The sequence below is a fragment of the Engystomops pustulosus genome, chromosome 5 (genome assembly GCF_040894005.1).
Source record: "Engystomops pustulosus chromosome 5, aEngPut4.maternal, whole genome shotgun sequence".
NCBI classification, from domain to species: Eukaryota; Metazoa; Chordata; class Amphibia; order Anura; family Leptodactylidae; genus Engystomops; species Engystomops pustulosus.
In genome coordinates, this window is record NC_092415.1 from 150428743 (window position 1) to 150454906 (window position 26164).

The 26164-nt window shown below is 45.5% G+C and overlaps 2 protein-coding genes across 2 annotated transcripts in view; both read left to right on the top strand.

The window, feature by feature from the left end:
* Positions 1-410: 410 nt before the first annotated feature.
* The window catches only part of CUL1 (cullin 1), a 56656-nt gene continuing 30902 nt past the window's right edge, over positions 411-26164 (top strand). The window contains exon 1 of the mRNA XM_072153388.1: positions 411-564. The gene's annotated coding sequence lies outside the window, so the exon portion shown is untranslated. The remainder of the gene's footprint in view (positions 565-26164) is intronic.
* LOC140134209 (uncharacterized) lies at positions 11571-13560 on the top strand. The gene is made up of 2 exons (XM_072154815.1): positions 11571-12263; positions 12562-13560. The coding sequence occupies exons 1-2, from the start codon at positions 12190-12192 to the stop codon at positions 13505-13507; spliced, it is 1020 nt and encodes a 339-aa protein (XP_072010916.1). The 5' UTR covers positions 11571-12189; the 3' UTR covers positions 13508-13560.

The following is a 26164-nucleotide window of genomic DNA, read 5'->3' on the forward strand; positions in this document are numbered from 1 at the left end:
AAGCCACCACACAGCTCTTTATCTGGAAAAAAAAAAGTTATATATTTTTGAAGGTGGAGAGTGAAAAATGAAAAAGAAAAAAAGAAAAAAGGGCCTCGGCATTAAGGGGTTAAAGAAACGATACAGGGAGATTTGGAACATAAAACCACCACTCAATAAGAAGCTGTGGATCTCCCAGGTCAGGTTCCCTGGTGTTTATAGGTCCTGCACGGGTGAGGTCATGTACATTCAGGTGACTAGTCCTATGTCTCTCATACTGGAATCGCCACCTATCATCATTGCTGCGGGGTCAGGGGGGATGAACATGTGACGGCTGTTTTTCTACTACTGCTCGTATGTGTCTTTCTGTAATGCGCCCTCTTTCTGCATCACCCTTCATGTTGGTACACCCACACCTTGTACCTAGCCCTACTTCCTGTCACTAGCCATGTGCTGCACAGGCCCCGCCTGCTCCACGCCCTCTCACACTGGCTTGTCACATGACGATGACGTCATGTCTTCGTAACGCAGTTCTAGCGGCGTCATAGAGGAGAATAGAGCCGAGCAGCCTGGGGCAGAATGCTGGTAAGTGCGAGGCTCTATATACCTGTGTGTGTGATCATGTACACGCCTGACTAGGTGGCCGCTATACTCTGTATGTAGTGTACAGTGTGTAATCCACTGCATTATTAGTCTCAGATCAAGGCCTATTCACATGCTGCGTTATTTTATCCATCAGTGTTGGTGGGGTTGAATGATAGTAGTGGCAGGAGAAACAGCTCTGTACATGGATGTAATCTGCTGGGGATGTAGGGTTGTGGTATTTGTGGTGCAGGTAACTTGTGGGCACCCCCATTGTTATTATTGCTGGGGCTCAGTTATGATGAAAGTGCATGAGTCTGAGAACCTTCAGTCTGAGTGATGTATCAGTAAGACATGGGCACAGAGTATCGCCCTGTCACAACTTATGGCAGCTTTGTGATGATGTAATAGTGTCCACATGTGAATGACCTCTTCTAGAACATTCCAGCCCAGGACAGGGGCAGTTCTGGACCTGGACGACACTTATTCTAAGAATCAGTATGGCAGATCTGCTACACGGCTTCTACCTGAATGGACACGGTACAATTCTGATGGTGGCAAGTTCTAGCCGTGTACTGAGTGTAGTGGCCAGGTGCATCCTCTATTTAACTCCTCATGGAGTGCATACTGCTCAGTATTTGGGTTCAGAACCTCTGTAATATAAGGGCCCATTCAGATGTTCAGTCATGTTCAGTGTCAGCCACAATACATGGCTTGAAATTGACCTTTCTGAGAGCTGTAATAGAGAATGACCATGACTCTACTGCTCACAATGTAGGGGGGTATGAAGACTGCCACAGGCCCTGGGCTTATGAAATTTTGGGCCCATACAAGTCCAAAAAAGTGTTTTTTTTTAATGGATTGACATTTACCTGTCTACCTACAATATTAAAACCAAGCTTTTTGGGAAAGGAGGGGGCGGCTCTCAGTTATGCAGTTTAAATATCTTCACACTTTCAAAGGTCCTGGAATGGTCCTTTTTACAACTCTTATTTATTTCAGGACTTGAGATCCCAAGGCAGTATCAAACTTTATGTGTACTTTAGGTAGCCATGGGACCCCTAGAAGCCTTGGGCCCTGGGCTGCCCACCCCAAAACACCCATATTATATAATCCACTACTGCTAATGGTGCTGTGAGATAATAATAATTCTTTATTTATATAGCACCTACAGATTATGCAGCGCTGCACAAAGCATGTCAAATTGTTCCCTGTCCCCATGGGGCTCACAATCTAAACAACCTAACAGTATGTTTTGGAGTGTGGGAGGAAACCAAAGTACCCAGAGGAAACCCACGCAAACACGGAGAGAACATACAAACTCTTTGCAGATGTTGACCTGGGTGGGATTCGAAACCAGGACCCCAGCGCTGCAAGGCAGAAGTGCTACCCACTCAGCCACCGTGTAAGATTGGTTTTGCTAGGATTTGTACCGCTGTGTATAATAGTATCCTCAGTGCACTGCCCTAATCTGTGTAAACTATTCTGTTCAGCGGTGGAGCTTGTGGTGTCCTCTGGGAAGGTAAGCCCCTTTGTGCTCAGCAACTGATATATAGCTCTACTAGTTAGCGCTCAGTGACAGATAAGTCTGCTGCACAGTTGATGCCAGTTCAGCTCCTCATTGAAGTGAACATGCCAAATGATGTGGTCACACCGGAGCACACATGCTGCCTCCTACAGTGCCGTGCAGGAGGCCAGTAAAGTTCCTGATGCAGATGCCTAGCCCGGAGACTGCAGCCGCTAGAACCAGCGAAGGAGAAGCTTTCACTAGAGGAGCGGAGCAGGAAGGGGTTAGCCTTCCCATAAGACACCTGAGCTACACCGCTGACAAGGTAAAGAGGATAGTTTCTTCTGGGGGTCCCTTACTGTGTCAGGGTATTATAATGAATAAGCAATCGGATGATTGCTTGTTCATTTCCCCTAGTGGGACAGTTAAAAAAAAAAAAAAGTTTTTTTAATTAAAATAAATCAATAAAATAATACAAATTCCCCAAAGCCCCATTACATATAAAAGCCACATATAATTGGTAAAAAGTGCAAATCATTACACAAACAAAGCATATCGTATATTCTCGAGTATAAGCTGATTTTTTTTTTAGCACAAAAAATGTGCTGGAAAACCTTAAATTATACTCGAGTCTATATTAAAAAAAAAAAGTGTACTCGCCTCTCGAGGCCCTCCCCCCTCCTCTTCTGCCAACAATGCTCGAGATCCCTCTCTCCGTGCGCTGCTGTCGCTTGAGTTTTGACGTCAGCGGCTCGCTGACATCAGTGTGTGCTTAAGGATGTCAGGGAGTCGCTGGCGTCCGAGAGAGAGGGAGCCGAAGCATCGTTGGACAAAAGAGGACCTCCCGGGTGGGCGTCGGAAGGTGAGTACACTTTTTTTTTTTTTTTTTTTCTTATAGGCTGCAGGGGCTGGCAGGCTGCATCCTGTGGGGCAGGGGCTGGCAGGCTGCATCCTGTGGGGCAGGGGCTGGCAGGCTGCATCCTGTGGGGCAGGGGCTGGCAGGCTGCATCCTGTGGGGCAGGGGCTGGCAGGCTGCATCCTGTGGGGCAGGGGCTGGCAGGCTGCATCCGCGGGGACAGTAAACGACCCATACAGTAAAACTGTATCTTTGTGGAACCTGCACAACGAACGCTAAAAAAAAAAAAAATGTGCCTAATGCCACAAAAATGCAATAAAAAGTGATAAAAAAAACCTACTCTACTCCAGAATGGTACTGGTGTAACGTACACAATGTCCCACTAAAAAGTAAGCCCCCGATCAAAAGTTTAATGCCTCTTGGAAGACGGCAATGCAAAAACTATAGATTTTTTTGCCTTACAGGCTTTGTTTTGCAAATGTAACAAAAAAATATCGAAATATGGTATCACCGTAATCGTGGAGGCCCATAGAATGAAAGTAACATGTTTATTAGTATATATGGTGAACAAAAAGAAACCTACATTTCCTTACCCCTACCCCCACATAAAGAGTTAATAAATTTTGTCCATAAACAGTGCATAGTCACTCCAACAAAGTATCACTGAAAAAAGCAACTCTTCCCACAAAAAATAAACCCTCACATGGCCTTATTAATGGAAAAACAAATATTCTATAGCTTACTTAAAACCGTTCCTTCTTATAGGGCGAGAGTGGCTACTGCATGACCCTCTTCTCTTCTGCACCTGGTGCCAGGAACTTGTGCTTTTCACTGTGACGCTTTTTTCTTTACTTGTTTTCTTTTTTCCTTGAGAAGTATGTGTGTTGAATACTTTTATACTTTTCCAGATATTATATCGCACTCAAAAGTCTGGTATCCATGCAGCGCTAGTACCCGCATAGCTCCAGGGCGGGGTAGTTTGTGGCTGTAATTATGGAGACACATTTTTCAGCATGAGTGCAATTATTCAAGACTATTTTCTAATTTATTTCTCTTCTATTTTAAGTGGATTGGAGCAAAGGATTGTAAAGTGTCCATATAATTTGTAGTTATTTACTATGTATCACAATGGTAGTATAATCTTATAGGTATAAATGATACAAGCTGTTACTGCATTATAGCATTACTATACCAATCCAGGTGGGCGAGCTGTAAACCTACCACACATGGCTACATCATGCCCTTCCTTCTGTACCTTAGTTTGCCAACTGTTGAGTGCATGCTAGTTCAGACCATGTGCCATATATTTGACTAGAGCAAACCTTTTAGAGATCGAGTGCCCAAAATGAGACCCAAAAACCATTCGCTTTTCCCAAAGTGCCAACATGGCAATTTAGGCAGTAACAAACTTATTGCTACCAGAATCTTTGACCTCCAATCCAACACCTTTTCACTCTTCGGACAGGACCAAGCAGCACAAGATGGGTCACTTTAAAATAGTAGGGCACTACTTGGACTGCCTGAGACTGCAGGAAGAACTGTGAATCTGTAGAAGAGCCTGACTCAGGCGCTGGTCAAACTCTGTGCCTGGGAGACAGCCCGTGAGCCCACAGAGATGCCTCAGAGTGCCATCTCTGGCACCAGTGCCATAGGTTCGCCACCACTGATCTAGGGGATGGGAGGTGTCTTTAACACGATCCGGCGTCATAGCAGGGGTGAGAAGAGAACAGGGCTGTGATCTCTCCTAGTTCCCTGGCCGATAGCAGCAGGAGCTTGCACAAATTAAAAGCCAGGGAGGCCGAGAGGCGCTCAAGGGTCAACAGCCTGAGATCCTCCGGCTGTCTTACACAGTTATTATTGCATTAATAAAGATGCCAGAAAAGTGTTAAAAATGGTCTCCCCCATTTTTGTCAACCATAGACTACAGTGCGCGCAAAATTGCTAAAAAGTGCCTGGTTATTTAGAACATAAACACTGTGGTTTAGGCAGATGATCATACTACAGTAACAAACCTCATCCTGCTGGTCTGATGATTCCTATAAAGCTTCTACTCCCGGTTAATAAAATACAGAAGAATCTAGCCTAAAAGTAAAACCTGGGCAGGTGTAAGCAAAAGAAAAAAATACTTACCCTGCCCCGGCTCCAGCGTTGTATATGCTTTAAGTACCTGGAGTTTACAATGATGTAAAGTGCATCACTGGGATACAATGACCCTCCGATACTTTAAAGGAAATCTACCACCAGGAGGAAGGATTGTAAACCAAGCCCACTGGCATTCTGGTGTGTGCCCCCTCTGGCATGATCCGCTTCTTATGCTGTTTTTTTTTTTTTAAAGGCTTTACAAGTTATGCAAATGAGCCTGAGGGGCTCCTGTATCTATAGAGGTTAATGGGACCCGGAGCCCCTCAGGCTCATATACATAATCTTTAAAGCTTTTTTTGTAAAAACAAGGGCATAAGATGCTAGAAGAAGAGCGGATCTTGCCAAGACCAGACCAGTATGTCAGTGTGCTTGGTTTACAACCCTTGATCCTTGTGGTAGATGTCCTTTAATGGTTGCATACAGCCTCTTTCTTACGTGGCCTTTCATGTTTTCTCCTAATGCACTAAATATTTTGATGGAACAGTGAAGCCTGCAGGAGTACTGGTATATGCTTTCTATACCCTCCACAGACGTACAGGTCTCCTATATCCTCTAGTCCAGTGGTGGCGAACCTATGGCACTGGTGCCAGAGGCGGCACTCCAAGCTCTTTCTGTGGGCACCCGGGCCATTGTCCCAGAACACTAGACAGGACTCAAAGAATTTTCCAAGTTCAAAGAAACTTAAAAGATGCTGTTTTCGGTCATATTTTTATACTTACTTCGCTACTTGGGACTGTAGGAAGAGGGAAAATGAATTGACAGGGCCGAATTATCTTCGGAGGACCTCCTGCTGACCCCACTATTCTCTGTGTACAGAGGGACACTGGTTGCTGTCCTCAGGAGGCCAATATGATTGAAAGTTGTTGAAGAACAGGGAGCAATAAGTTACTCCTTTAAATTTTGGTTGGCACCTCGCAATAAATAAGGGGGGTTTTGGGTTGCTTTTTGGGCACTTGACTGCTAAAAGGTTCACCATCACTGCCTGTAGGGGAATAAAGAATAGACGGCACATTGCAGACGTCTGAGTGAAGATCTAGAATTGTGACTTCCTGGAATTCTCAATGACAGTTACACAAGTTTTACCCGGTTGTGTTTTGTTTGTGGGGACTGTATACCACCATAGGGACGAGATCCAAGGAATCATGTATCACTGCTCCGGAATTGTGCACCTGTTTTTTTTATTTTTTATTTTGCCTATTGGTCAGATGTAGTGTAGGGGATTTTGATACATCTGGTATTTGTAGTGTTATTGTATATTGCGAATTTCTACCTTTAAAAAAAAAAAAAAATAATGCTGTGCCTAAGATTGTCGCAAAAAAAGGACAAAACAAGCAAAAAAAAAAAGATATCCCTGCCTACCAGGAGGCCGTGCTTCAGCAAAAACATAACTGTAGTACCCCATTGTAGACCTATGAGGATGTAGGGACTCTGTATCTTGTATAAGGCTGTGTTTGCGGTCAGCACATGCTTGTCTGATGCAATCTAGGGCTACAAAGCAATTTTTGTCTGTGACTTCTGTCCCATAACCAAAGTAATAACCTCAGAGTGATTTTAGCACATTGATTCTGTTTAGAAACAGCATCATAGCGCACGGGGCATGCCAAGGCCAATCGCATATGCGTTTCTATGAAATATGATCGTTAACCAGCACCCGGTGTCATAATTACATCGTTTATACGGTTGAAAAAAGACATATGTCCATCAACCAGTGAAGAGACTGTATGAGGAAGAGATTTAAGGGAAACTATTCTATACTCTAACAGAATAATCAATGTTATTTTGATGTAAAAAGGCATCTAGACCCTCCTTGAAGCTCTCTGCTGTCCCTACTGTGACCAGCGCCTGAGCCAGGCTCTTCTACAGATTCACAGTTCTTGCAGTAAAGAAGCCCTGTTGCCTCTGATGATTAAACCTTGTTTTCTCCAGACGGAGACAGTGCCACCTTATTATCACGTCTCCTCTTAGTCGTCTCTTTTCCAGGCTAAATAAATCTAGTTGTTTTAATCTTTCCTCATAACTGAGACCCTCCATACCCCTTGTCAGTTTTGTGGCTTTTCGCTGTACCCTCTCCAGCTCCAGGGCATCCTTTTATGGACTTTTATGGATTTTTTTCCTTTGCAATACATTCGCAAAAATGCTTGGACTTCTGCTTTCACTGTCCCATTCCGGGGGAACTGAGTGCAATCTGTACAATGTGCTTTCACTTCCTTATAAAGGCTGTTGTGTGTTGGTATGGTAGGTTGTGGTTGTTTCCTATTTATTCCGTGATACTATGCAATGATAGGCACATCATCACATGGCGGCCTGAAAGCGTGACTGTCAGGAATCTAGCTCATGGAGCGCGGTGGTAATTAGGAGTGACACCTAAACGCTCTACAGAACAGTGTGAAAAGCAGTTTATCTGGAAAACCTACTTTTTTTACTTGTATGGTAATGAGCACAGACAAATGACTTTCCTCTTATAAATATGTTTCATGATAACGCAAAAAAATTATGGGATGTATCAAGAGAGGAATAGATTCTCATGATAAAGACATAGTTTTGCCCTTATACAAGGTGCAGAGGAGAGCAACCAGGATTATTAGGGGAATGGGGGGGGCTAGAATACAATGACAGATTACAAAATTTAGGGTTATTTAGTGTAGAAAAAAGACGACTGAGGGGAGAACTCATTACAATGTACAAATACCTGAACGGACAGTACAAGGATCTCTCCAAAGATCTTTTTTATATCTAGACCTATGGGTAAGATAAGGGGGCATCCTCTACGCCAGTGATTTTCAACCTTTTTTGAGCCGCGGCACACTTTTTATACTTAGAAAATCCTGGGGCACACCATCAACCAAAATAGCACAAAATGTCACTAAAACAGTCATATTATACATATAGCTAATAATATAGATTCTAAATTTATTTTACTCACTCAGTGTGAAACGTGGGCCTGTTTCGATAAACACAAAAGGGATATCCTGGCAGGAATGGTGGAAAGACGCACACAAAGCTCTTCCTCAACAGTTCTCAGTTTCTCCCTGTTTTTAGTATATGGTGCTGATTATTATGTGGCTCATATACTGCAAAATAAAGGGGTAAAATGAGAAGTACTATGGCCATGAGGCCAGAGTACAAGTGCCAGCTCATATACTCAGCATATGAGCTGGTACTTGTAGTGCTCCAGCCTCATGACTATAGTATTTCTCATTTTACATTTCTCATTGTTATATGCAGTATACTGCTGGAGTACTAAAAGTACCAGCTCATATGCTGAGTATTCTGCCAACAGTTCATATACTCAGGCAAAAGCTCATATAGTCAGCATTATTGGTGGGCATTACCTTGGTGGTGGGCAAATGCGAGAGCCTCTCCGCTCTCAGGATGATGCGCCGGCCTCGGTGATGTTATTTTGTCGCGCGAGGTTCAAAGCTTGTGCATGTGTTATTGTACACGTCTCCTACATTGTAAGAAGCCGTGACTGCGCATTGCCAGTAAACAAAACACAGGGGGCACCATAGTTTGGGGAACTTTCCCCCCGCAGCACACTGGTTGAAAATCACTGCTCTACGCCAAGAGGAGATGCTGTTCTACCATCACCATAGCCAGGGATTCTTTACTGTAAGAGCAGTGAGACTATGGAACTCTCTGCCGCAGGAGGTTGTTATGGCGGACTCTATGTACATGTTCAAGAGAGGCCTGGATGCCTTTCTGGAGAGCAAAAATATCACAGGTTATGGGGAAAAACTTTAGTTGGACTTGATGGACTTCTGTTTTTTTCAGCCTTATTTACTGTGATAAACTTCTTAATTTTCTGTTATCTTGGTCTTCTAAATAGATGTGAAATAGTAAGTGACTTGGGAATTATTTAAATAGCTGGGTCACTGATACTCCCAACCCTTAGGCCCCTTCCACACTAGCGAGTGTGATGCGATGAACTCGCATCACACTCGCAACGCAAGCTGCCGGGAACGCACGGCCCGAACGCTGCACCGCGGGAGTGAACTCAGCATGTCAGTTCACTCCCGCGGTGCAGCGTTCGGGCCGTGCGTTCCCGGCAGCTTGCGTTGCGAGTGTGATGCGAGTTCATCGCATCACACTCGCTAGTGTGGAAGGGGCCTTAGGGTACATTCGCACAACGTATGTTAGCCCGGGTGAACATGCTGACCAGCGACCAGGCATCATAAATGTCAATGGGGACTGATATGCGGCCGCAAATGGTCCCTATTACGTTTTTGTGAATGAGCTCTTAGTACAGTGCCTTGCAAAAGTATTCCGCCCCCTTGAACTTTTCTACTTTTTGCTGCATTTCAGGCTTCAAACATTAAAAATATAAAATTGTGATGTTTATTTTTGTTTGTTTTTTTTGGGTGAAGAATCAACAACAAGTGGGACACAATTGTGAAGTAAAACAAAATTTATTGGATAAATTTAAACTTTTGTAAAAAATAATAAACTGAAAAGTGGCGTGCAACATTATTTGGCTTTGTAGCGCCACCTTTTGTTATGATTACAGCTCTCTTAGTCTCTTATCAGTTTTGCACATAGAGAGACTGAAATTATTGCCCATTCTTCTCTGGAAAACAGCTGGAGCTTTGTGAGGTTGGATGTAGAGTTTTCTTGAACAGAATTTTTCCGCTAATTATTGATAGGATTCAGGTTTGGACTATGAATGGACTTCTATGGAAACGCCTGCGATCGGGAACGAGCCGCCGGTGTTTTGCGTTAATTTATGCCGTGTGGGCACGGCTTTGTCTGCTTTTGCGGTTTTAAACGCAGACAAAGCGGTGCGTGTGGCACCGGCCTAAGGGTGAAGACACACATGGCGTTTTTAGGCCGTTTTTGGGCCGTTTTTATTTAGTGCGTTTTCAGATAGTTAAAAACGCATGCGTTTTTGACAGGTTTGAGCAATTATCTTAATCCAAACTGAAAAAATTAATTTATTTTGACGTCACGCGGCCTACAAATCTAATAGCGATTTTCCATTTCGTCACCATGACGGCCCCACTGGAGGTTGCTTCCCCTTCCTCTGTAGGGACAGGAAATTGAGAGCATTAAATAGCCCCTCCCTCAACCTCCCACCAGTGTTTTTTCCTGTCCCTACAGGGAAAGGTTGAGAGTAAACCTCTCTCTCCTCTTGGGGGGGGGGGAGGTAGAACCTCGTACCTCTCGTGGGTGCTTGTTTCCCCGGGGCTTCCCTCGTCCGGCCTCCTCGTGAGTCCTACTTGGGGTCTCCAGGTCCCGGATTGCCAAAATGGGATCTCCTGCGGCGTGCAGGAGGCAGCGGGCAGTACTGGCAGCTTTTTACGGCCCTCTCGGGGGTCCGCGGCTGCCGGCACATAGCGCATTTTGAAGCGCTCGGTCACTTCCGGGTTATGGAGCGCGAACCGGAAGTGACGTCAGAGACCTCAGCGTCTCGGCCTAGGAGACAGGCCATTAAAGATGACGTCAGACGCCGGAAGGTAAGTAAGGAGAAGCTTCCACCAAGTCTGCAGGTCTGCTGAGGTCTATGTGGAGCAGCGAATATCCCAGCATGGATGAGGCTGAATTCTGTTCCTTAACCCTGGGCTCTGTAAGTAGGACATTTGCTGAACGCCAATAGGTTTTGGCACTATATGCTGTGGGGAGTTAGCTTCTAATAAGCAATACTCCTTTTTCTTTTTCTAAAAACAACAGGAGAAGGATATCCCTGTAAAAGAAAAAGAAAAAACCAAAGTGTGTGATAAAGAAAAACCTAAGAAGGCACCATCCAAACGTTGCCACATTTGTAATACAAAATTGGATATTAATTATAAGAAAAGTTTATGCAAAGATTGTTTGGATAAAGTGTTAAAAGAGGAAAAGTCATCATTCTTGGATGAATTGCGTGTTGTTATGCGTGAAGAGATTAGGGCATCAAAAAGCCCACCGCATAAAAAAGTCAGACAGAACCCTATATGTCTGGATTCAGATGATGAACAGCCCTCTTGTTCTTATGAGCTAGACATGGAAGAACAGGATATGGTGACGCATCAATCAATACCAAATGACCCCAAATATTTATTTCCTAATGAGGATTTGGATGGGCTGATAAAAGCATTAAGGGATACCTTAAATATTGAAGACACCATAGAAGAAAGGTCGGTAGTAGATGAATTATTTGGTGGATTAAGAAGAAGGAAAGTTAGAGTTTTTCCCGTTATTGAAAACTTGAAGGATCTTATGCAGGATGAATGGAAAGAACCGGAGAAGCGTATAACAATGCCTAAGGAATTTAAAAACCGTATGTTATTTGATCCAGAAGAAACAAAGGTCTGGGATAGTGTTCCAAAAGTTGACATCCCTATAGCCAAAGTAGTTAAAAAAACCGATTTACCCTTTGAAGATTCCACCCAACTAAAAGATGCCATGGACCGTAAATCAGATTGTTTGCTCAAAAAAGCTTGGGAAGCTTCCATGGCAATCCTAAAAACAAATATTACCACTACCTCTGTATCACGTACTCTGTTTTTTTTGGCTAGGACAGCTGGAGGATCATCTTAGAGAAGGCACGTCCAGAGAAGAAATGCTAGACTCCATCCCGCTATTAAGATCAGCAGCAGCCTTTCTGGCAGATGCCTCAGCCGAAACCATCCGGTTTTCAGCAAGAGAAGCTGCATTATCTAATGCAACCAGAAGAGCCCTTTGGTTAAGGCAATGGTCTGGAGATGTGCGTTCAAAAGCCAAACTGTGTAGCCTGCCTTTTTCGGGTGATTTTTTATTTGGACCAGAATTGGATGAAATCCTAGCTAAAGCAGCGGATAAAAAGAAAGGGTTTCCGGAAGCCAAACAACAACCCAAGAAACAATTTTTTCGGAGCTTTCGCCCCACTAAAGAACAACCAAGATTCAGGAGCAAGCAGACCTGGAAACAGGGGTACTGGAATACAGCCAAAGGAGGAAAGAACAAATCCTTTCTTTTTGGTGCCTCAAGTAAACAAGAGAAGAAACAATGACGCCAGAGTGGGGGGAAGATTGAAAAATTTTCTCCCCCATTGGAAAAATATAACATCCAACAGGTGGGTACTCTCTATAATAGAAGATGGCTATTTTATAGATTTTGTGTCACCTCCTCCTCACCGGTTTATCCTATCCAGGCAACCATCGAACAGACTAACATGTCACCTTTGGAAGGAAGTTTCCGACCTGCTAAAATTGAATGTCATCTGTCCAGTCCGTCCAGAAGAAAGAGGTACGGGTCATTACTCACCTTTGTTTTTGATAAAAAAGCCAAATGGGACTTTCAGATACAAACTTGAAATATTTGAACAAATGGGTAACCTATGCCAAATTCAAAATGGAATCAATCAAATCCACTACGCCCTTGATACCTTACAAAGCTTGTTTATGTACCTTGGATCTCAAGGATGCCTATTATCACGTACCTATCCATACGAAATCACAAAAATACTTAAGATTTGCCGTATTATCTCCCTCTGGGGAAGAATTTCATTTTCAATTTACTGCATTACCCTTTGGTCTCTCCTCAGCCCCCCGGGTTTTCACCAAGGTCATGGCAGAAGCAGTAAAATATCTCCGAACGGAAGAAATCAGCGTGATTCCGTACTTAGACGACTTCCTAATAATAGGAGACTCAGTAAGTCATTTAGAAAACCAAAAGGATACAACAATAGAAGTTTTACAAACTCTGGGATGGATCATAAATTTAGACAAATCAGACTTAATTCCGAGTCACATAAAAGAATTTTTAGGAGTGTCTTTAAATTCTCTAACCCAGACCTCGTATCTTCCACAGGAAAAGAGGGAAAATCTTCTTGGGAAAATAAAGAGATTCGAGAAGAGGAAGTCTGTCTCAGTAAGGACAGCTATGAGTCTTCTGGGGACCATGACATCATGCATCCAGAGTGTGGCCTGGTGCCAAAATCACTCAAGAACACTACAGTCATGGATTCTTACAAAATGGGACAGAAATCATCATCATCTTCATTTACCATTGATAATCCCCTCAAAAGTGAAGGAATCACTAAGATGGTGGAAGAATCCCGGGAATCTACGGAAAGGTGTAAATTGGGTCCAATGGCCGTTAACCCAGATCCAAACAGACGCCAGCAGCTCCGGATGGGGGGCTCTCCTTCCAGGCAAATATATCCAGGGTTGTTGGACCCGGGAAACGGCACATACCTCGTCGAACGAGAGAGAGCTAAGAGCGGTCCTGAACACTCTAAAATCCTGTACCAGCGAGCTGAAAGGTCACCATGTGAAAATTATGTCGGACAACACTACCACGGTTGCCTATCTAAGGAGACAAGGAGGTACCAGATCAAAAAGGCTACTGAAAATATCACAACAAATATTTTCCTGGGCAGAAGAAAATATCCAGTCGATCTCGGCCATCCATCTGAGGGGCTCAGAAAATATAGTAGCAGATTACCTCAGCCGGTCCCAAATCCTTCCCCACGAATGGAGCCTGAATGAGGAAGTCTTCCAAGAGATTGTTCTAAGATGGGGACTGCCGGACATCGACTTGTTTGCCTCCAGGAAAAATTCCAAAGTGGAAAAGTTCTTCTCCTTGAACCCAAAAGAAGTCCCCTGGGGACTAGATGCTTTCTCACAGACCTGGAATCAGGACCTTGTATATGCTTTCCCTCCGATTCCATTGATAAGCAAGGTGTTGCAAAAACTACTAGTCAGTCCAATCAAGCTCATCTTAGTAGCACCCTTTTGGCCAAAGAAAAATTGGTTCCCAAGTCTACAAAAGTTGGCGATAGACCTTCCGTTTATCCTACCCAGGAGGCCGGACCTTCTACATCAGGGACCAGTCCTTCACCAGAACCCAGGGTTCCTAAACCTAGCAGCCTGGATCCTGAAAGCACCTTCTTAAGATCAAAAGGTTTATCATATAAGGTAATAAAAACCTTAAAGAATAGTAGAAAACCTGTAACCCATGCCATATACTTTAAAATATGGAAAAAGTTTTGTTTCTGGTCAAAAGATATGCCTAACCAGGGTTCCCCAAATATCTGTCAGATTCTTGATTTTCTGCAGGAGGGGTTCGAGAAGGGACTACGACCTAGCACCTTGAGAGTCCAGGTCTCAGCCTTGAGCGCCTACTTCGACACAGCGCTAGCAGAACACAGGTGGGTAAAGAGGTTCTTTCAGGCCTGCTCACGCTTACGTCCTACTATCAAAGATTCATCCCCTCAGTGGGATCTATCTCTAGTCCTAGACGCGTTAACTATGGGGCCTTTCGAGCCAATCGACCCGAGCCAAATGCGTTTTTTGACACAAAAAACTGCCTTTTTAATCGCCATTACATCTGCTAGAAGACTGGGCGAGTTACAGGCCTTGTCCATCTGTGAACCCTATTTATCTGTGTCAGAAGATAGGATCACGCTCAGACTTGACAGAAATTTTTTACCAAAAATTGTCTCAAATTTCCATAGGAACCAGGAAATAATCTTACCCACGTTTTGCCATCATCCAAAAAATCCTGTGGAAGAAAAGTGGCATCTACTGGATGTAAGACGTACCGTTCTTAAATATCTTGAAGCATCCAATCCTTGGAGAAAAGATTTAAATTTATTTGTTCAATTTGCAGGAAGAAATAAAGGCAAGAAAGCTTCAAAAGCCACTATTGGACGCTGGATTACAGATACCATTAAGGAATGTTATAAAATCAAAGGTGTTCCACTACCTCTCTCCGTCAAAGCCCATTCCACTAGGGCCTTGTCTACATCTTGGGCTGAGAGAGGAGGAGCATCCATTGAAGAAATCTGCAAAGCCGCTACATGGAGTACAAATGTCACATTTGCAAAGCACTATAGGCTAAATGTCTTAGCCGCCAAAGATCTGGCATTTGGCCGAAAGGTGCTTCAGGCTGTAGTCCCTCCCTAAACTGGGCATAAATTTGGTATGTCTCCAGTGGGGCCGTCATGGTGACGAAATGGAAAAAAGGAATTAGTCCTTACCGGTAATTCAATTTCCATAAGTCCACCATGACGGCCCTGTTATTTCCCTCCCATATATATATAAAAGTATTTTTTTTTTGGATCTTTGCCTATGTATGTGAAATTTAACATACTAAATAAAATTATGTTGCAACCTATACTGGTGTAGTTATTTGATAAACACTGGTGGGAGGTTGAGGGAGGGGCTATTTAATGCTCTCAATTTCCTGTCCCTACAGAGGAAGGGGAAGCAACCTCCAGTGGGGCCGTCATGGTGGACTTATGGAAATTGAATAGAATTGACTATTTTGGGGATAAATACTGTTTGAAATTAAATTTTACATATTTAGCATCAAAAAACCCCTATATAACCAACCCATTTTCAAATCTGCACCCCACAAACTATCAGGAACAGCATTTACAAAGATTGTTAACCCCTTGAGATCTTCATAGTAATTGAATCAAAATGGCAGTGAAATTTAGAATGGTCAAATTTTGTCAGTTATACGTTCATTTAGCCCTAAAATTTGCACATTTCCAAAAGATAAAAAGAAAAAACCCACCATAAATTTGTTCCCCACATGTGGACATTACTTGTGTTATGGGGTCACAGCGAGGCGCAGAATGGAAGGAGCACCCTGCAGCTGCCAGGATTTTAGTTTTCTGGTTGCCCCCTTTTGAAGGCTATAAAATTTTCGCTTTTCCGTTATTTGGGTCATGTGACGGCATTTTTTTTGCGCGATGAGATGCTTTTTCCAGTGTTACCATTTTGAGGTTGGTATCACCTATTGTTGAAAATTTAGGAACTTTTTTTGAGGTCATGAGTAGAAAAGCATCAATTCTGTACTGGAGTTTTTACTTTTTTTCTTTTTCGTGTTCACCGTATATCCTAATAATCCTGTTATCTTTATTCTATGGGTCGATACGATTACGGGGATACCAGACATGAATATTTTTTCTTATGTTTTACTAAATTTGCCAAATAAAACCCTAATGTGGGGAAAAATCTATCATTTATGTATTGCCGTTTTCCAAGTGGCATAACATTGTTACGTTTTTGGCTACAGAGCTGGTTGATGGCTTGTTTTTTGCGGGACATATTGTTCTTTGCAACAGTATCATTCTGGAGTACATATGTTTTGTTGATCACTTTTTATTGCATTTTTAGTGGGATATAATAGGTAAAAATCATAATTTTAGGCGGGTTTTTAACGTTTTTTTTTTTTTTTTTTTTTACGGCGTTCATCATATGGGTTCAATTGTTATTTAGTTTTAATCTATGGATTGTTACGGACGCGGTGATACTATATATGTGGGGTTTGTGTTATGATTTAGACTTTTTTGAGCGTTATATGTCTCTTTATATGTTTTGGGGCTTATGGGCATTTTTAGTGATTTATAAAGTTATTTTTTATTGAAAAACATTTTTTTTTACATTTTTTACTTGATCCACCATGGGATATGAACAAGCAATCATCTGATTGCTTGTTCTTGATAATACTCTGCAATACTAATGTATTGCAGGGTATTAGCAGTGCCAGCCTATGCAGAAGCCATAGCAGCGATCAGCCCCCCCCGAAAACGGCGCGGGGGAGGGGGGGGGGGGGGCGATCGTGGGGTAAAGACCCCCGGAAGGCATGTTAAATGCCGGAAAGAACATACAAACTCTTTGCAGGCATTGACCTGGATGGGACTTGAACCCGAATTCAATTCTGCAGCAGGTCCTGTCTGGTGTATAACCTGCACAGGCTACGGTAAATTAACTGTGCCCATAGTGCCCATCTTTTCTCAGAGCTGGAATGGTACACCGCATAGCATAGCTTATTTTACAACATCCCCTCTGATAAGGGTGGGCAGAGTAAGGTTACGATCAGACCTTGTTATTGCTCTTGGTTGTAAGGATATGTTAGGAGAGGGATACCACTTGGCATGGAGGTAGCGTATTCGCTATTTTAATCGCGAATTCTTGCACTGCTCAAGAATTTGCAATTATTTCACTGCTTCTACACCAGATAAATCTCCCCCAAACGCTACATGTGCCTTATAAGTTGTGTTAATGTAAATTGTGTAGCTCTGATGTGTATGCAGTGACTAGTTAAAGGGAACCTGTCACCAGGAGACCCATTTTTAGCACTCCTCCAGTCCCCACAGAGCATAGTACATACACTGCCAAAATGTTTTTGTATTAAAAATTGGTTTTACATAAAAAAAGATATGTTATATTGTACCTTTCATTAGCATCTGCTGTGTGACTAGGCAGTTGCCAAATGGGAGGGGCTGGAAAGGAGCAGTTCCCACCCATCACTTGGCTTAGCTACGCCCCCTGCTCCTCTACAGCCAAACCCGAGTGTGGGGAGTTTTTCATATTTGAAAAGGTCACAGGTTTCCCAAAGGTGGGGGGGGGGGCTGCTCCTTTCCAGCCCCTCCCATTGGGCAACTGCCTAATCACACAGCAGATGCTAATGAAAGGTACAATATAACATGTAGCACCAGTGCTTTAGAAAATACAAAGGCACTCGTCAGGGCAGAAGAAAATATAAAGTGGGTCCAATGGTTCCTTATGGAAACCTGAATTTATATTCCAACATTGTAGCTGGACTTGGCGCATTGGGGAGGTCTCCCCCAACTGCTGTGTACATTGAGCTATGCATTCCCCAGCCCCTCCCCTCTACTCTAGTATCTAACCAGAGGCTGGTGCTACTCTTACTCAGATCAATTGGGAGGAGCTGTGCTGTGGGACAGGGGTTATTGGTATACTGTTGAACAGCTACAATTCTGGAATATAAATCCAGATTTCACAGTCTTGCTGCTACTAACAACGCAAACAAAAGTGTGGTTCTACAGATCTTCAGGATTGCTACTTTATATATGGCCAAAGTGTAGACAGATTCCACCTGTAACACTCCTTATCATTGACAGAAGGTCTCAGCCTGTGATAGGATGTGAGCTTTTTTATTAAAAGAAAATGCCACATACAGTAAGACAACCGAATATCCTTTTGTCATACACTGTGTGTATGAGATGTGTACAATTGATGTGCCACATCCTTAAAGGCTACGCAAGGTGCCCTCTTTTATTAAATTAGATGATGTCTTCCCTCGCTGATATCTGAGCATGTAATATCGAGTATGGAGCATAGAATGTACTTAAAGGAAACCTACCACCACAAATCTACCTATAAAGGTAGATCGGGTGGTAGGTGAATCAATGGGACGTGAGGATAGCCCTTTTAAGGGCTAATCCTCACGTCCCCGCACTGTTTTATAAACTTTTATTACATCAATATGTTAATTTACTTATGCGGCTACTGGGGCGTGGAGTAGCCGCATCTGAGGTTACACGAGGCGGCTACTCCACGCCCCGGTAGCCACATTACCCCTCCTACTCACAATGTTCGGCGCGCAGCTGCTCGTAGCTGCGCGCCCTCGTCCGCCGATCCTGACGTCTGCGCATGCGCAGAACAGCAGGCCCGCGCCTGCGCGGTCACTGCTCTGAAGCCGGGGCTGCGCAGGCGCGGGCCTGCTGTTCTGCGCATGCGCAGACGGCAGGATCGGCGGACGAGGGCGCGCAGCTACGAGCAGCTGCGCGCCGAACATGGTGAGTAGGAGGGGTAATGTGGCTACCGGGGCGTGGAGTAGCCGCCTCGTGTAACCTCAGATGCGGCTACTCCACGCCCCAGTAGCCGCATAAGTAAATTAACATATTAATGTAATAAAAGTTTATAAAACAGTGCGGGGACGTGAGGATTAGCCCTTAAAAGGGCTATCCTCACGTCCCATTGATTCACCTACCACCCGATCTACCTTTATAGGTAGATTTGTGGTGGTAGGTGCCCTTTAAAGGGGTTATCCACTGGCAACAAATTAGTATTCATCTCTGTGGCGCTTACAGATATAGCTGAGCAGCGGTGCACATGTCCAACGTGTCGCTCCATTCTTGTATGGTGAACAACAGGCCCCTATTTACTGAGATCCCCACTCTGGATAGGGACTGGATTTTCACTTGACAACTCCTTTAACAGACTTAGAGCTGCATTCGCAATACATCTGGTTTGGTCACCGACGGTTTAAAGGGAACTTGTCATCACATTTTCACAAATACAGCTAGTGACAGGTCCACACAGAGCCCTATGAACTAAATGCCAACCTACTTTTAGCTAAAAATTGTTTCCCTCACCTCCCCATAAAATAAACTACACCAGCAGCTCCTTCCCATGTCTCTTTCCACCATTCAGCACTTCAAGTCATCTAAGTTCCATAAACCCCTAAAATTTGCAAAATGTACCCCATGTATATATATTATCACATGAAATCACAGTATGTCTCCATGGACTTCTAGTTCTCCCCATGCTCCATGAAGACATGCTGTGAATTTAACCCCTTAAGGACGGAGGGTTTTTCGGCTAATTTCTCGCTCTCCAACTTCAAAAATCCATAACTTTTTCATTTTTCCGTGTACAGACCTGTGTGAGGGCTTATTTTGTGCGTAACAAATTTTACTTTCCCGTAATGTTATTTATTTTAACATGCCGTGTACTGCGAAGCTGAAAAAAAATTCCAAATGTGGAAAAATTGAAAAAAAAACGCACGTGCATCACGTTCTTGTGGGCTCAGTTTTTACGACTTTCACTCTTCGCTCCAAATAACACGCCTACTTTATTCTTTGGTTCGGTGCGATCGCGGTGATACCAAATTTATATAGGTTTTATTGTGTTTTAATACATTTTCAAAAATTAAACGAATGTGTACAAAAAAGAAAAAAAATTTTTGCCATCTTCTGACGCTAATAACTTTTTCATACTTTGGCGCACGGAGATGTGTGAGGTGTCATTTTTTGCGAAATGAAGCAACGTTTTCATTGCTACCATTTTGAGGTCTGTGCGACATTTTGATCATTTTTTATGTTATGTAAAAAGGTGTAAAAGTCGCATTTCGGACATTTGGGCGCCATTTCCCGCCTCGGAGGTCACCGCCGCCCGTAACCATTTTTATATTTTGATAGATCGGGCATTTTGGGACGCGGCGATACCTAATATGTCTGTGATTTTTAGTTTTTATTATGTTTTATATCAGTTCTAGGGAAAGGGGGGGTGATTTGAATTTTTAATATTTTATTAATTTTTTTTTTATTTTTTAAACTTTTTTTTTTTTTTTTTCACTATCTTTTAGACCATCTAGGGTACATTAACCCTAGATGGTCAGATCGCTGCTACCATATACTGCAATACTTCTGTATTGCAATATATGGCATTTTTGCAGCACATTCATTACAATGAGCCACTGGCTCATTGTAACGAATCTGCATCTGCCAGATAGCCTCGTGTCAAAAGAAGACACGAGGCTACCATGACAACCGATCGCCCGCGCGCCGCCGTCTTTTAAATGCCGCTGGCGACTTTGCCGGTGGCAACGGGGGGGTTAATAGCCGCGATCGGTGCTAGCACCGACCGCGGTTATTAGCGGTGGGGGTTTTATGCATTATGCAAAAAACCCCCCCAGAGCTACGGCGCAGAGCGTTAAGGGGTTAATGTAATCAGATAAAATACATGGGGTAGATTTTGCAAATATAAGGGGGTAAAGGACTATAGATGACATCAGAGGTCGCATTAACGCCTCACCACGCGTCATAGACGCGTGATGAGGCGCCATTACCCCCCAAAATAATTGCCATGCGTAAAGATACGCTTGGCAATTATTCAGTGTAGCGCGCAGGCTGAGCGGCCCAGCGCACGCTGCAAAGGAGGGGAATGTCAGTAGCGCGATCGCAGCGCGCGCCGGGCCGCTCAGCAGGATGCGGAGATGTGTGGGATTTGTGAGCGCCGCCCCCGGGGGAGACATGTGGGCCGCGATGCTGCTGCTCCAGCCCTCAATGCCCGCAGCAGCGGCGAGCGGTTATGTGGTCCTGAGAGAAATGCCGGGTGAGTGTGAGCCGCGGCAGCCGTACACTGCACTCTGTGTATGTGCTGGGGGAGTGTGCGCTGTGAGTGTGTGCTGTGTGCTGTGCGCTGTGAGTGTGTGCTGTGAGTGTGTGCTGTGCGCTGTGAGTGTGTGCTGTGCGCTGTGAGTGTGTGCTGTGCGCTGTGAGTGTGTGCTGTGCGCTGTGAGTGTGCGCGGCGTGAGTGTGCGCGGCGTGAGTGTGCGCGGCGTGAGTGTGCGCGGCGTGAGTGTGCGCGGCGTGAGTGTGCGCGGCGTGAGTGTGCGCGGCGTGAGTGTGCGCGGCGTGAGTGTGCGCGGCGTGAGTGTGCGCGGCGTGAGTGTGCGCGGCGTGAGTGTGCGCGGCGTGAGTGTGCGCGGCGTGAGTGTGCGCGGCGTGAGTGTGCGCGGCGTGAGTGTGCGCGGCGTGAGTGTGCGCGGCGTGAGTGTGCGCGGCGTGAGTGTGCGCTGTGCACTGTGAGTGAGTGTGCGCTGTGCACTGTGAGTGAGTGTGCGCTGTGCACTGTGAGTGAGTGTGTGATGTGCACTGTGAGTGTGTGTGGTGAGTGTGTGCCGTGCGCTGTGCGTGTGCGAGTGTGTGCCGTGCGAGTGAGTGAGTGTGTGGTGAGGCTGCTGTGTGAGTGAGTGTGTGTGCGCTGTGGGAGGGAGTGAGTGTGTGTGTGCGCTGAGTGAGGGAGTGAGTGTGTGTGCGCTGAGTGAGGGAGTGAGTGTGTGTGCGCTGAGTGAGGGAGTGAGTGTGTGTGCGCTGAGTGAGGGAGTGAGTGTGTGTGCGCTGAGTGAGGGAGTGAGTGTGTGTGCGCTGAGTGAGGGAGTGAGTGTGTGTGCGCTGAGTGAGGGAGTGAGTGTGTGTGCGCTGAGTGAGGGAGTGAGTGTGTGTGCGCTGAGTGAGGGAGTGAGTGTGTGTGCGCTGAGTGAGGGAGTGAGTGTGTGTGCGCTGAGTGAGGGAGTGAGTGTGTGTGCGCTGAGTGAGGGAGTGAGTGTGTGTGCGCTGAGTGAGGGAGTGAGTGTGTGTGCGCTGAGTGAGGGAGTGAGTGTGTGTGCGCTGAGTGAGGGAGTGAGTGTGTGTGCGCTGAGTGAGGGAGTGAGTGTGTGTGCGCTGAGTGAGGGAGTGAGTGTGTGTGCGCTGAGTGAGGGAGTGAGTGTGTGTGCGCTGAGTGAGGGAGTGAGTGTGTGTGCGCTGAGTGAGGGAGTGAGTGTGTGTGCGCTGAGTGAGGGAGTGAGTGTGTGTGCGCTGAGTGAGGGAGTGAGTGTGTGTGCGCTGAGTGAGGGAGTGAGTGTGTGTGCGCTGAGTGAGGGAGTGAGTGTGTGTGCGCTGAGTGAGGGAGTGAGTGTGTGTGCGCTGAGTGAGGGAGTGAGTGTGTGTGCGCTGAGTGAGGGAGTGAGTGTGTGTGCGCTGAGTGAGGGAGTGAGTGTGTGTGCGCTGAGTGAGGGAGTGAGTGTGTGTGCGCTGAGTGAGGGAGTGAGTGTGTGTGCGCTGAGTGAGGGAGTGAGTGTGTGTGCGCTGAGTGAGGGAGTGAGTGTGTGTGCGCTGAGTGAGGGAGTGAGTGTGTGTGCGCTGAGTGAGGGAGTGAGTGTGTGTGCGCTGAGTGAGGGAGTGAGTGTGTGTGCGCTGAGTGAGGGAGTGAGTGTGTGTGCGCTGAGTGAGGGAGTGAGTGTGTGTGCGCTGAGTGAGGGAGTGAGTGTGTGTGCGCTGAGTGAGGGAGTGAGTGTGTGTGCGCTGAGTGAGGGAGTGAGTGTGTGTGCGCTGAGTGAGGGAGTGAGTGTGTGTGCGCTGAGTGAGGGAGTGAGTGTGTGTGCGCTGAGTGAGGGAGTGAGTGTGTGTGCGCTGAGTGAGGGAGTGAGTGTGTGTGCGCTGAGTGAGGGAGTGAGTGTGTGTGCGCTGAGTGAGGGAGTGAGTGTGTGTGCGCTGAGTGAGGGAGTGAGTGTGTGTGCGCTGAGTGAGGGAGTGAGTGTGTGTGCGCTGAGTGAGGGAGTGAGTGTGTGTGCGCTGAGTGAGGGAGTGAGTGTGTGTGCGCTGAGTGAGGGAGTGAGTGTGTGTGCGCTGAGTGAGGGAGTGAGTGTGTGTGCGCTGAGTGAGGGAGTGTGTGTGCGCTGTGCGCGGGAGTGTGTGTGCGCTGTGCGCGGGAGTGTGTGTGCGCTGTGCGCTGAGCGAGTGAGTGTGTGTGCGCTGAGCGAGTGAGTGTGTGTGCGCTGAGCGAGTGAGTGTGTGTGCGCTGTGCGCGGGAGTGTGTGTGCGCTGTGCGCTGAGCGAGTGAGTGTGTGTGCGCTGAGCGAGGGAGTGTGTGTGCGCTGAGCGAGGGAGTGTGTGTGCGCTGAGCGAGGGAGTGTGTGTGCGCTGAGCGAGGGAGTGTGTGTGCGCTGTGCGAGGGAGTGTGTGTGCGCTGAGCGAGGGAGTGTGTGTGCGCTGAGCGAGGGAGTGTGTGTGCGCTGAGCGAGGGAGTGTGTGTGCGCTGTGCGAGGGAGTGTGTGTGCGCTGTGCGCGGGAGTGTGTGTGCGCTGTGCGCGGGAGTGTGTGTGCGCTGTGCGCGGGAGTGTGTGTGCGCTGTGCGCGGGAGTGTGTGTGCGCTGTGCGCGGGAGTGTGTGTGCGCTGTGCGCGGGAGTGTGTGTGCGCTGTGCGCGGGAGTGTGTGTGCGCTGTGCGCTGAGCGAGTGAGTGAGTGTGCGCTGAGCGAGGGAGTGAGTGTGCGGGAGTGAGTGAGTGAGTGAGTGTGCGGGAGGGAGTGAGTGTGCGCTGAGGGAGGGAGTGAGTATGCGCTGTGCGTGCGAGTACATGCGCTGTGTGTGTGCTGTGCACGGTGAGCAGACAGATGATTTCTTTTTTTTTTATAAATAGCGTCTATTAACATTATATACGGCTATTATATATTATTTAGTTATATGTATTACCGGGAATTTTCATACTCCTCCTCGACTAAAAATACTCCTCAAAAATAGTAAGAGGAGTATTTTTACCCTTTGGGAAAAATGTTAGTGCGACCTCTGGATGACATCAACCTGGTCACATTGAGATGAAGTGATGAATTATGTAACAGAGCTTTCTCTCAACATTCCAGCAAGGCACAGCGTAAAACACATATACAGAGTTGTATATGTCTGTCGTTGAATATGGTTAGACGGCTTTGCCCATGAAAGAAAATTTTCAAATTTAAATCCCCTAGTGATGTTTACACAATAAAGATCATTTTAACCCCTAATTTTACAATTTTACTTAGTTTTATTGCTGTTTTAGCTCCTATAACTGAGTGACGGTCAGTCTAAAATCCCAGAGTGTGGGCGGGGCCTCTCTAAGCAGACGCTTCATGATTTCTCTATACTGTCAGATGCTGTGCGCTGACAGTATGGTTAAGATTATCAGGGTACAAGGTTTAAATACAATTTCTTTTAACTTCTGAACATTTATTAATATCTGACACATAGAGAAGAGACAGATCAGAGATGAGATCCATGAGATGCATATTACACACAATGACATTCTTAGCTGCTTGTAGCTTTCCTCACGCTGTGCTGTTGTTTGCCGGCAGGAAGTCACTGTGTATCTGTGTAAGGCCGCGGTCACACGTACCGCCAAACGTCCGTTCATAACGGGACGCTAGCGCACATGGGGAATGTCCTCGGCCCCTGTCCATTCGGGGCGAGGACCTCCCCCTGTGCGCTAGCGTCGCGTTATGACGGACGCTTAGCGGTACGTGTGACCGCGGCCTAAGCTTGTCCTGTAATGCAGGGGGGAGGGGGCCAGAAGCAGAAAATAGCTCAGCTCCAAAAAGACAAGATGGCTGCCGACCCTAAAGTCAGAATCGGAAACCAGGGTCAACTGAAATTGTGTACAGCAGGACTGATAAAGACTGGTTGGAATTCTATCTGTGAAATGCTGTGTTTTTGTTAATAACAGTGAATTAGAATACCCCTTTAATTACAGGTAGCAGTGAGACCTGTCAATCCGGACTAAGGAGGCAGGGCAGTGAAGTGTACACTGCATATGCAGGACTCCAATTTTATCATTGGACTCACTTCAGTTGAATATAAGTTTACAAACTGATTTTGTAGCATTGTAGGCCATGGTCACACGTTTCACTAGCAGTCCGTTCATAAAGCGACGCTAGCGCACAGGGGGCGTGCTTCGGCCCGATTGCATATGTGTTTCCAGAGGCTCGCCCTCTGTGCGCTAGCGTCGCATTATGAACGGACTGCTAGTGGAACGTGTGACCGCGGCCTTAAAGATGAGGGAAATGCTTTTTAGGATGCAATTAGGCCCATTTCACAATTGCAATTCATCTCCCAGCCCGAACGCTGCAAACCAGAACTAAACTGACATGCTGAGTTCCGTTCCGGTTTGCAGCATTCGGGACGGGAGATGCAGGCAGCACATGATGAACTTGCATCGCACTTGCAAGTGTGGAACGGGCCTTAGACGAGCGTATGCCCGCACGGCGACTGGCCGCAAATATGTCCCCCATTTGTTTTTGTTAATGCAGCCTTAATCATAGATTTTTTTTTTTTTTTAATGAAGTCTTTATTTTGGATGGGTTCATTTTAATGGCTGGTTCTCTTAAATCCTAAGAAATGATACTATAGACAACTGTATCACATGAAAATGTGCCTGATGGGAACCCGGTTAACAATGATGGTGGTCTGTGATTTCTGCTGGTAGTTTGTGTCCTCACAGCTGTTTACACAAGTCTGTGCCTGTTACATATTTCATCCAGTTGTGTCTGGAAATCTAATGGGGAGTTTTATTTGGCTCTTATTTCTACAAACTGATGCTATGCATTGAGTCTTGGCAAAACTTAGGCAGTCACTGTGTGCTCCTAGGAAATATGACAATATAAAAACATCAGTAGAGAGATAAACATTCAAAAACCTTTAAGAATAAGACCTGTTATTTTCTTTCGCACTATGAAACCGCATATATAGCAATACCCAATATGGTTTTTTAATATGGTTTTGTTTTTGCTGTTTATTTAGTTTTGATTACTTGTATAATAGAATGTTGCACACTTATCATAGTACACTGGAAGTATAAGGCCTCATTCACATGGCCGCAATACATCCTGTGGCACAGCTATTTACGGGGCTTCCATAGACACTCAATCATTTATTGAGAATTGAACCCTGGTCCTTGGGATTGGAGTGGGTCCCAGTAGTCTGATCACAAGCAATCATATTGTCATCATCTATCCTGTGGATACCAAAGACACTTGGACCAAAAAGACAGGGAGCCAGAGCAGATGAGATAGGCCGGTTCTTTTCTTATG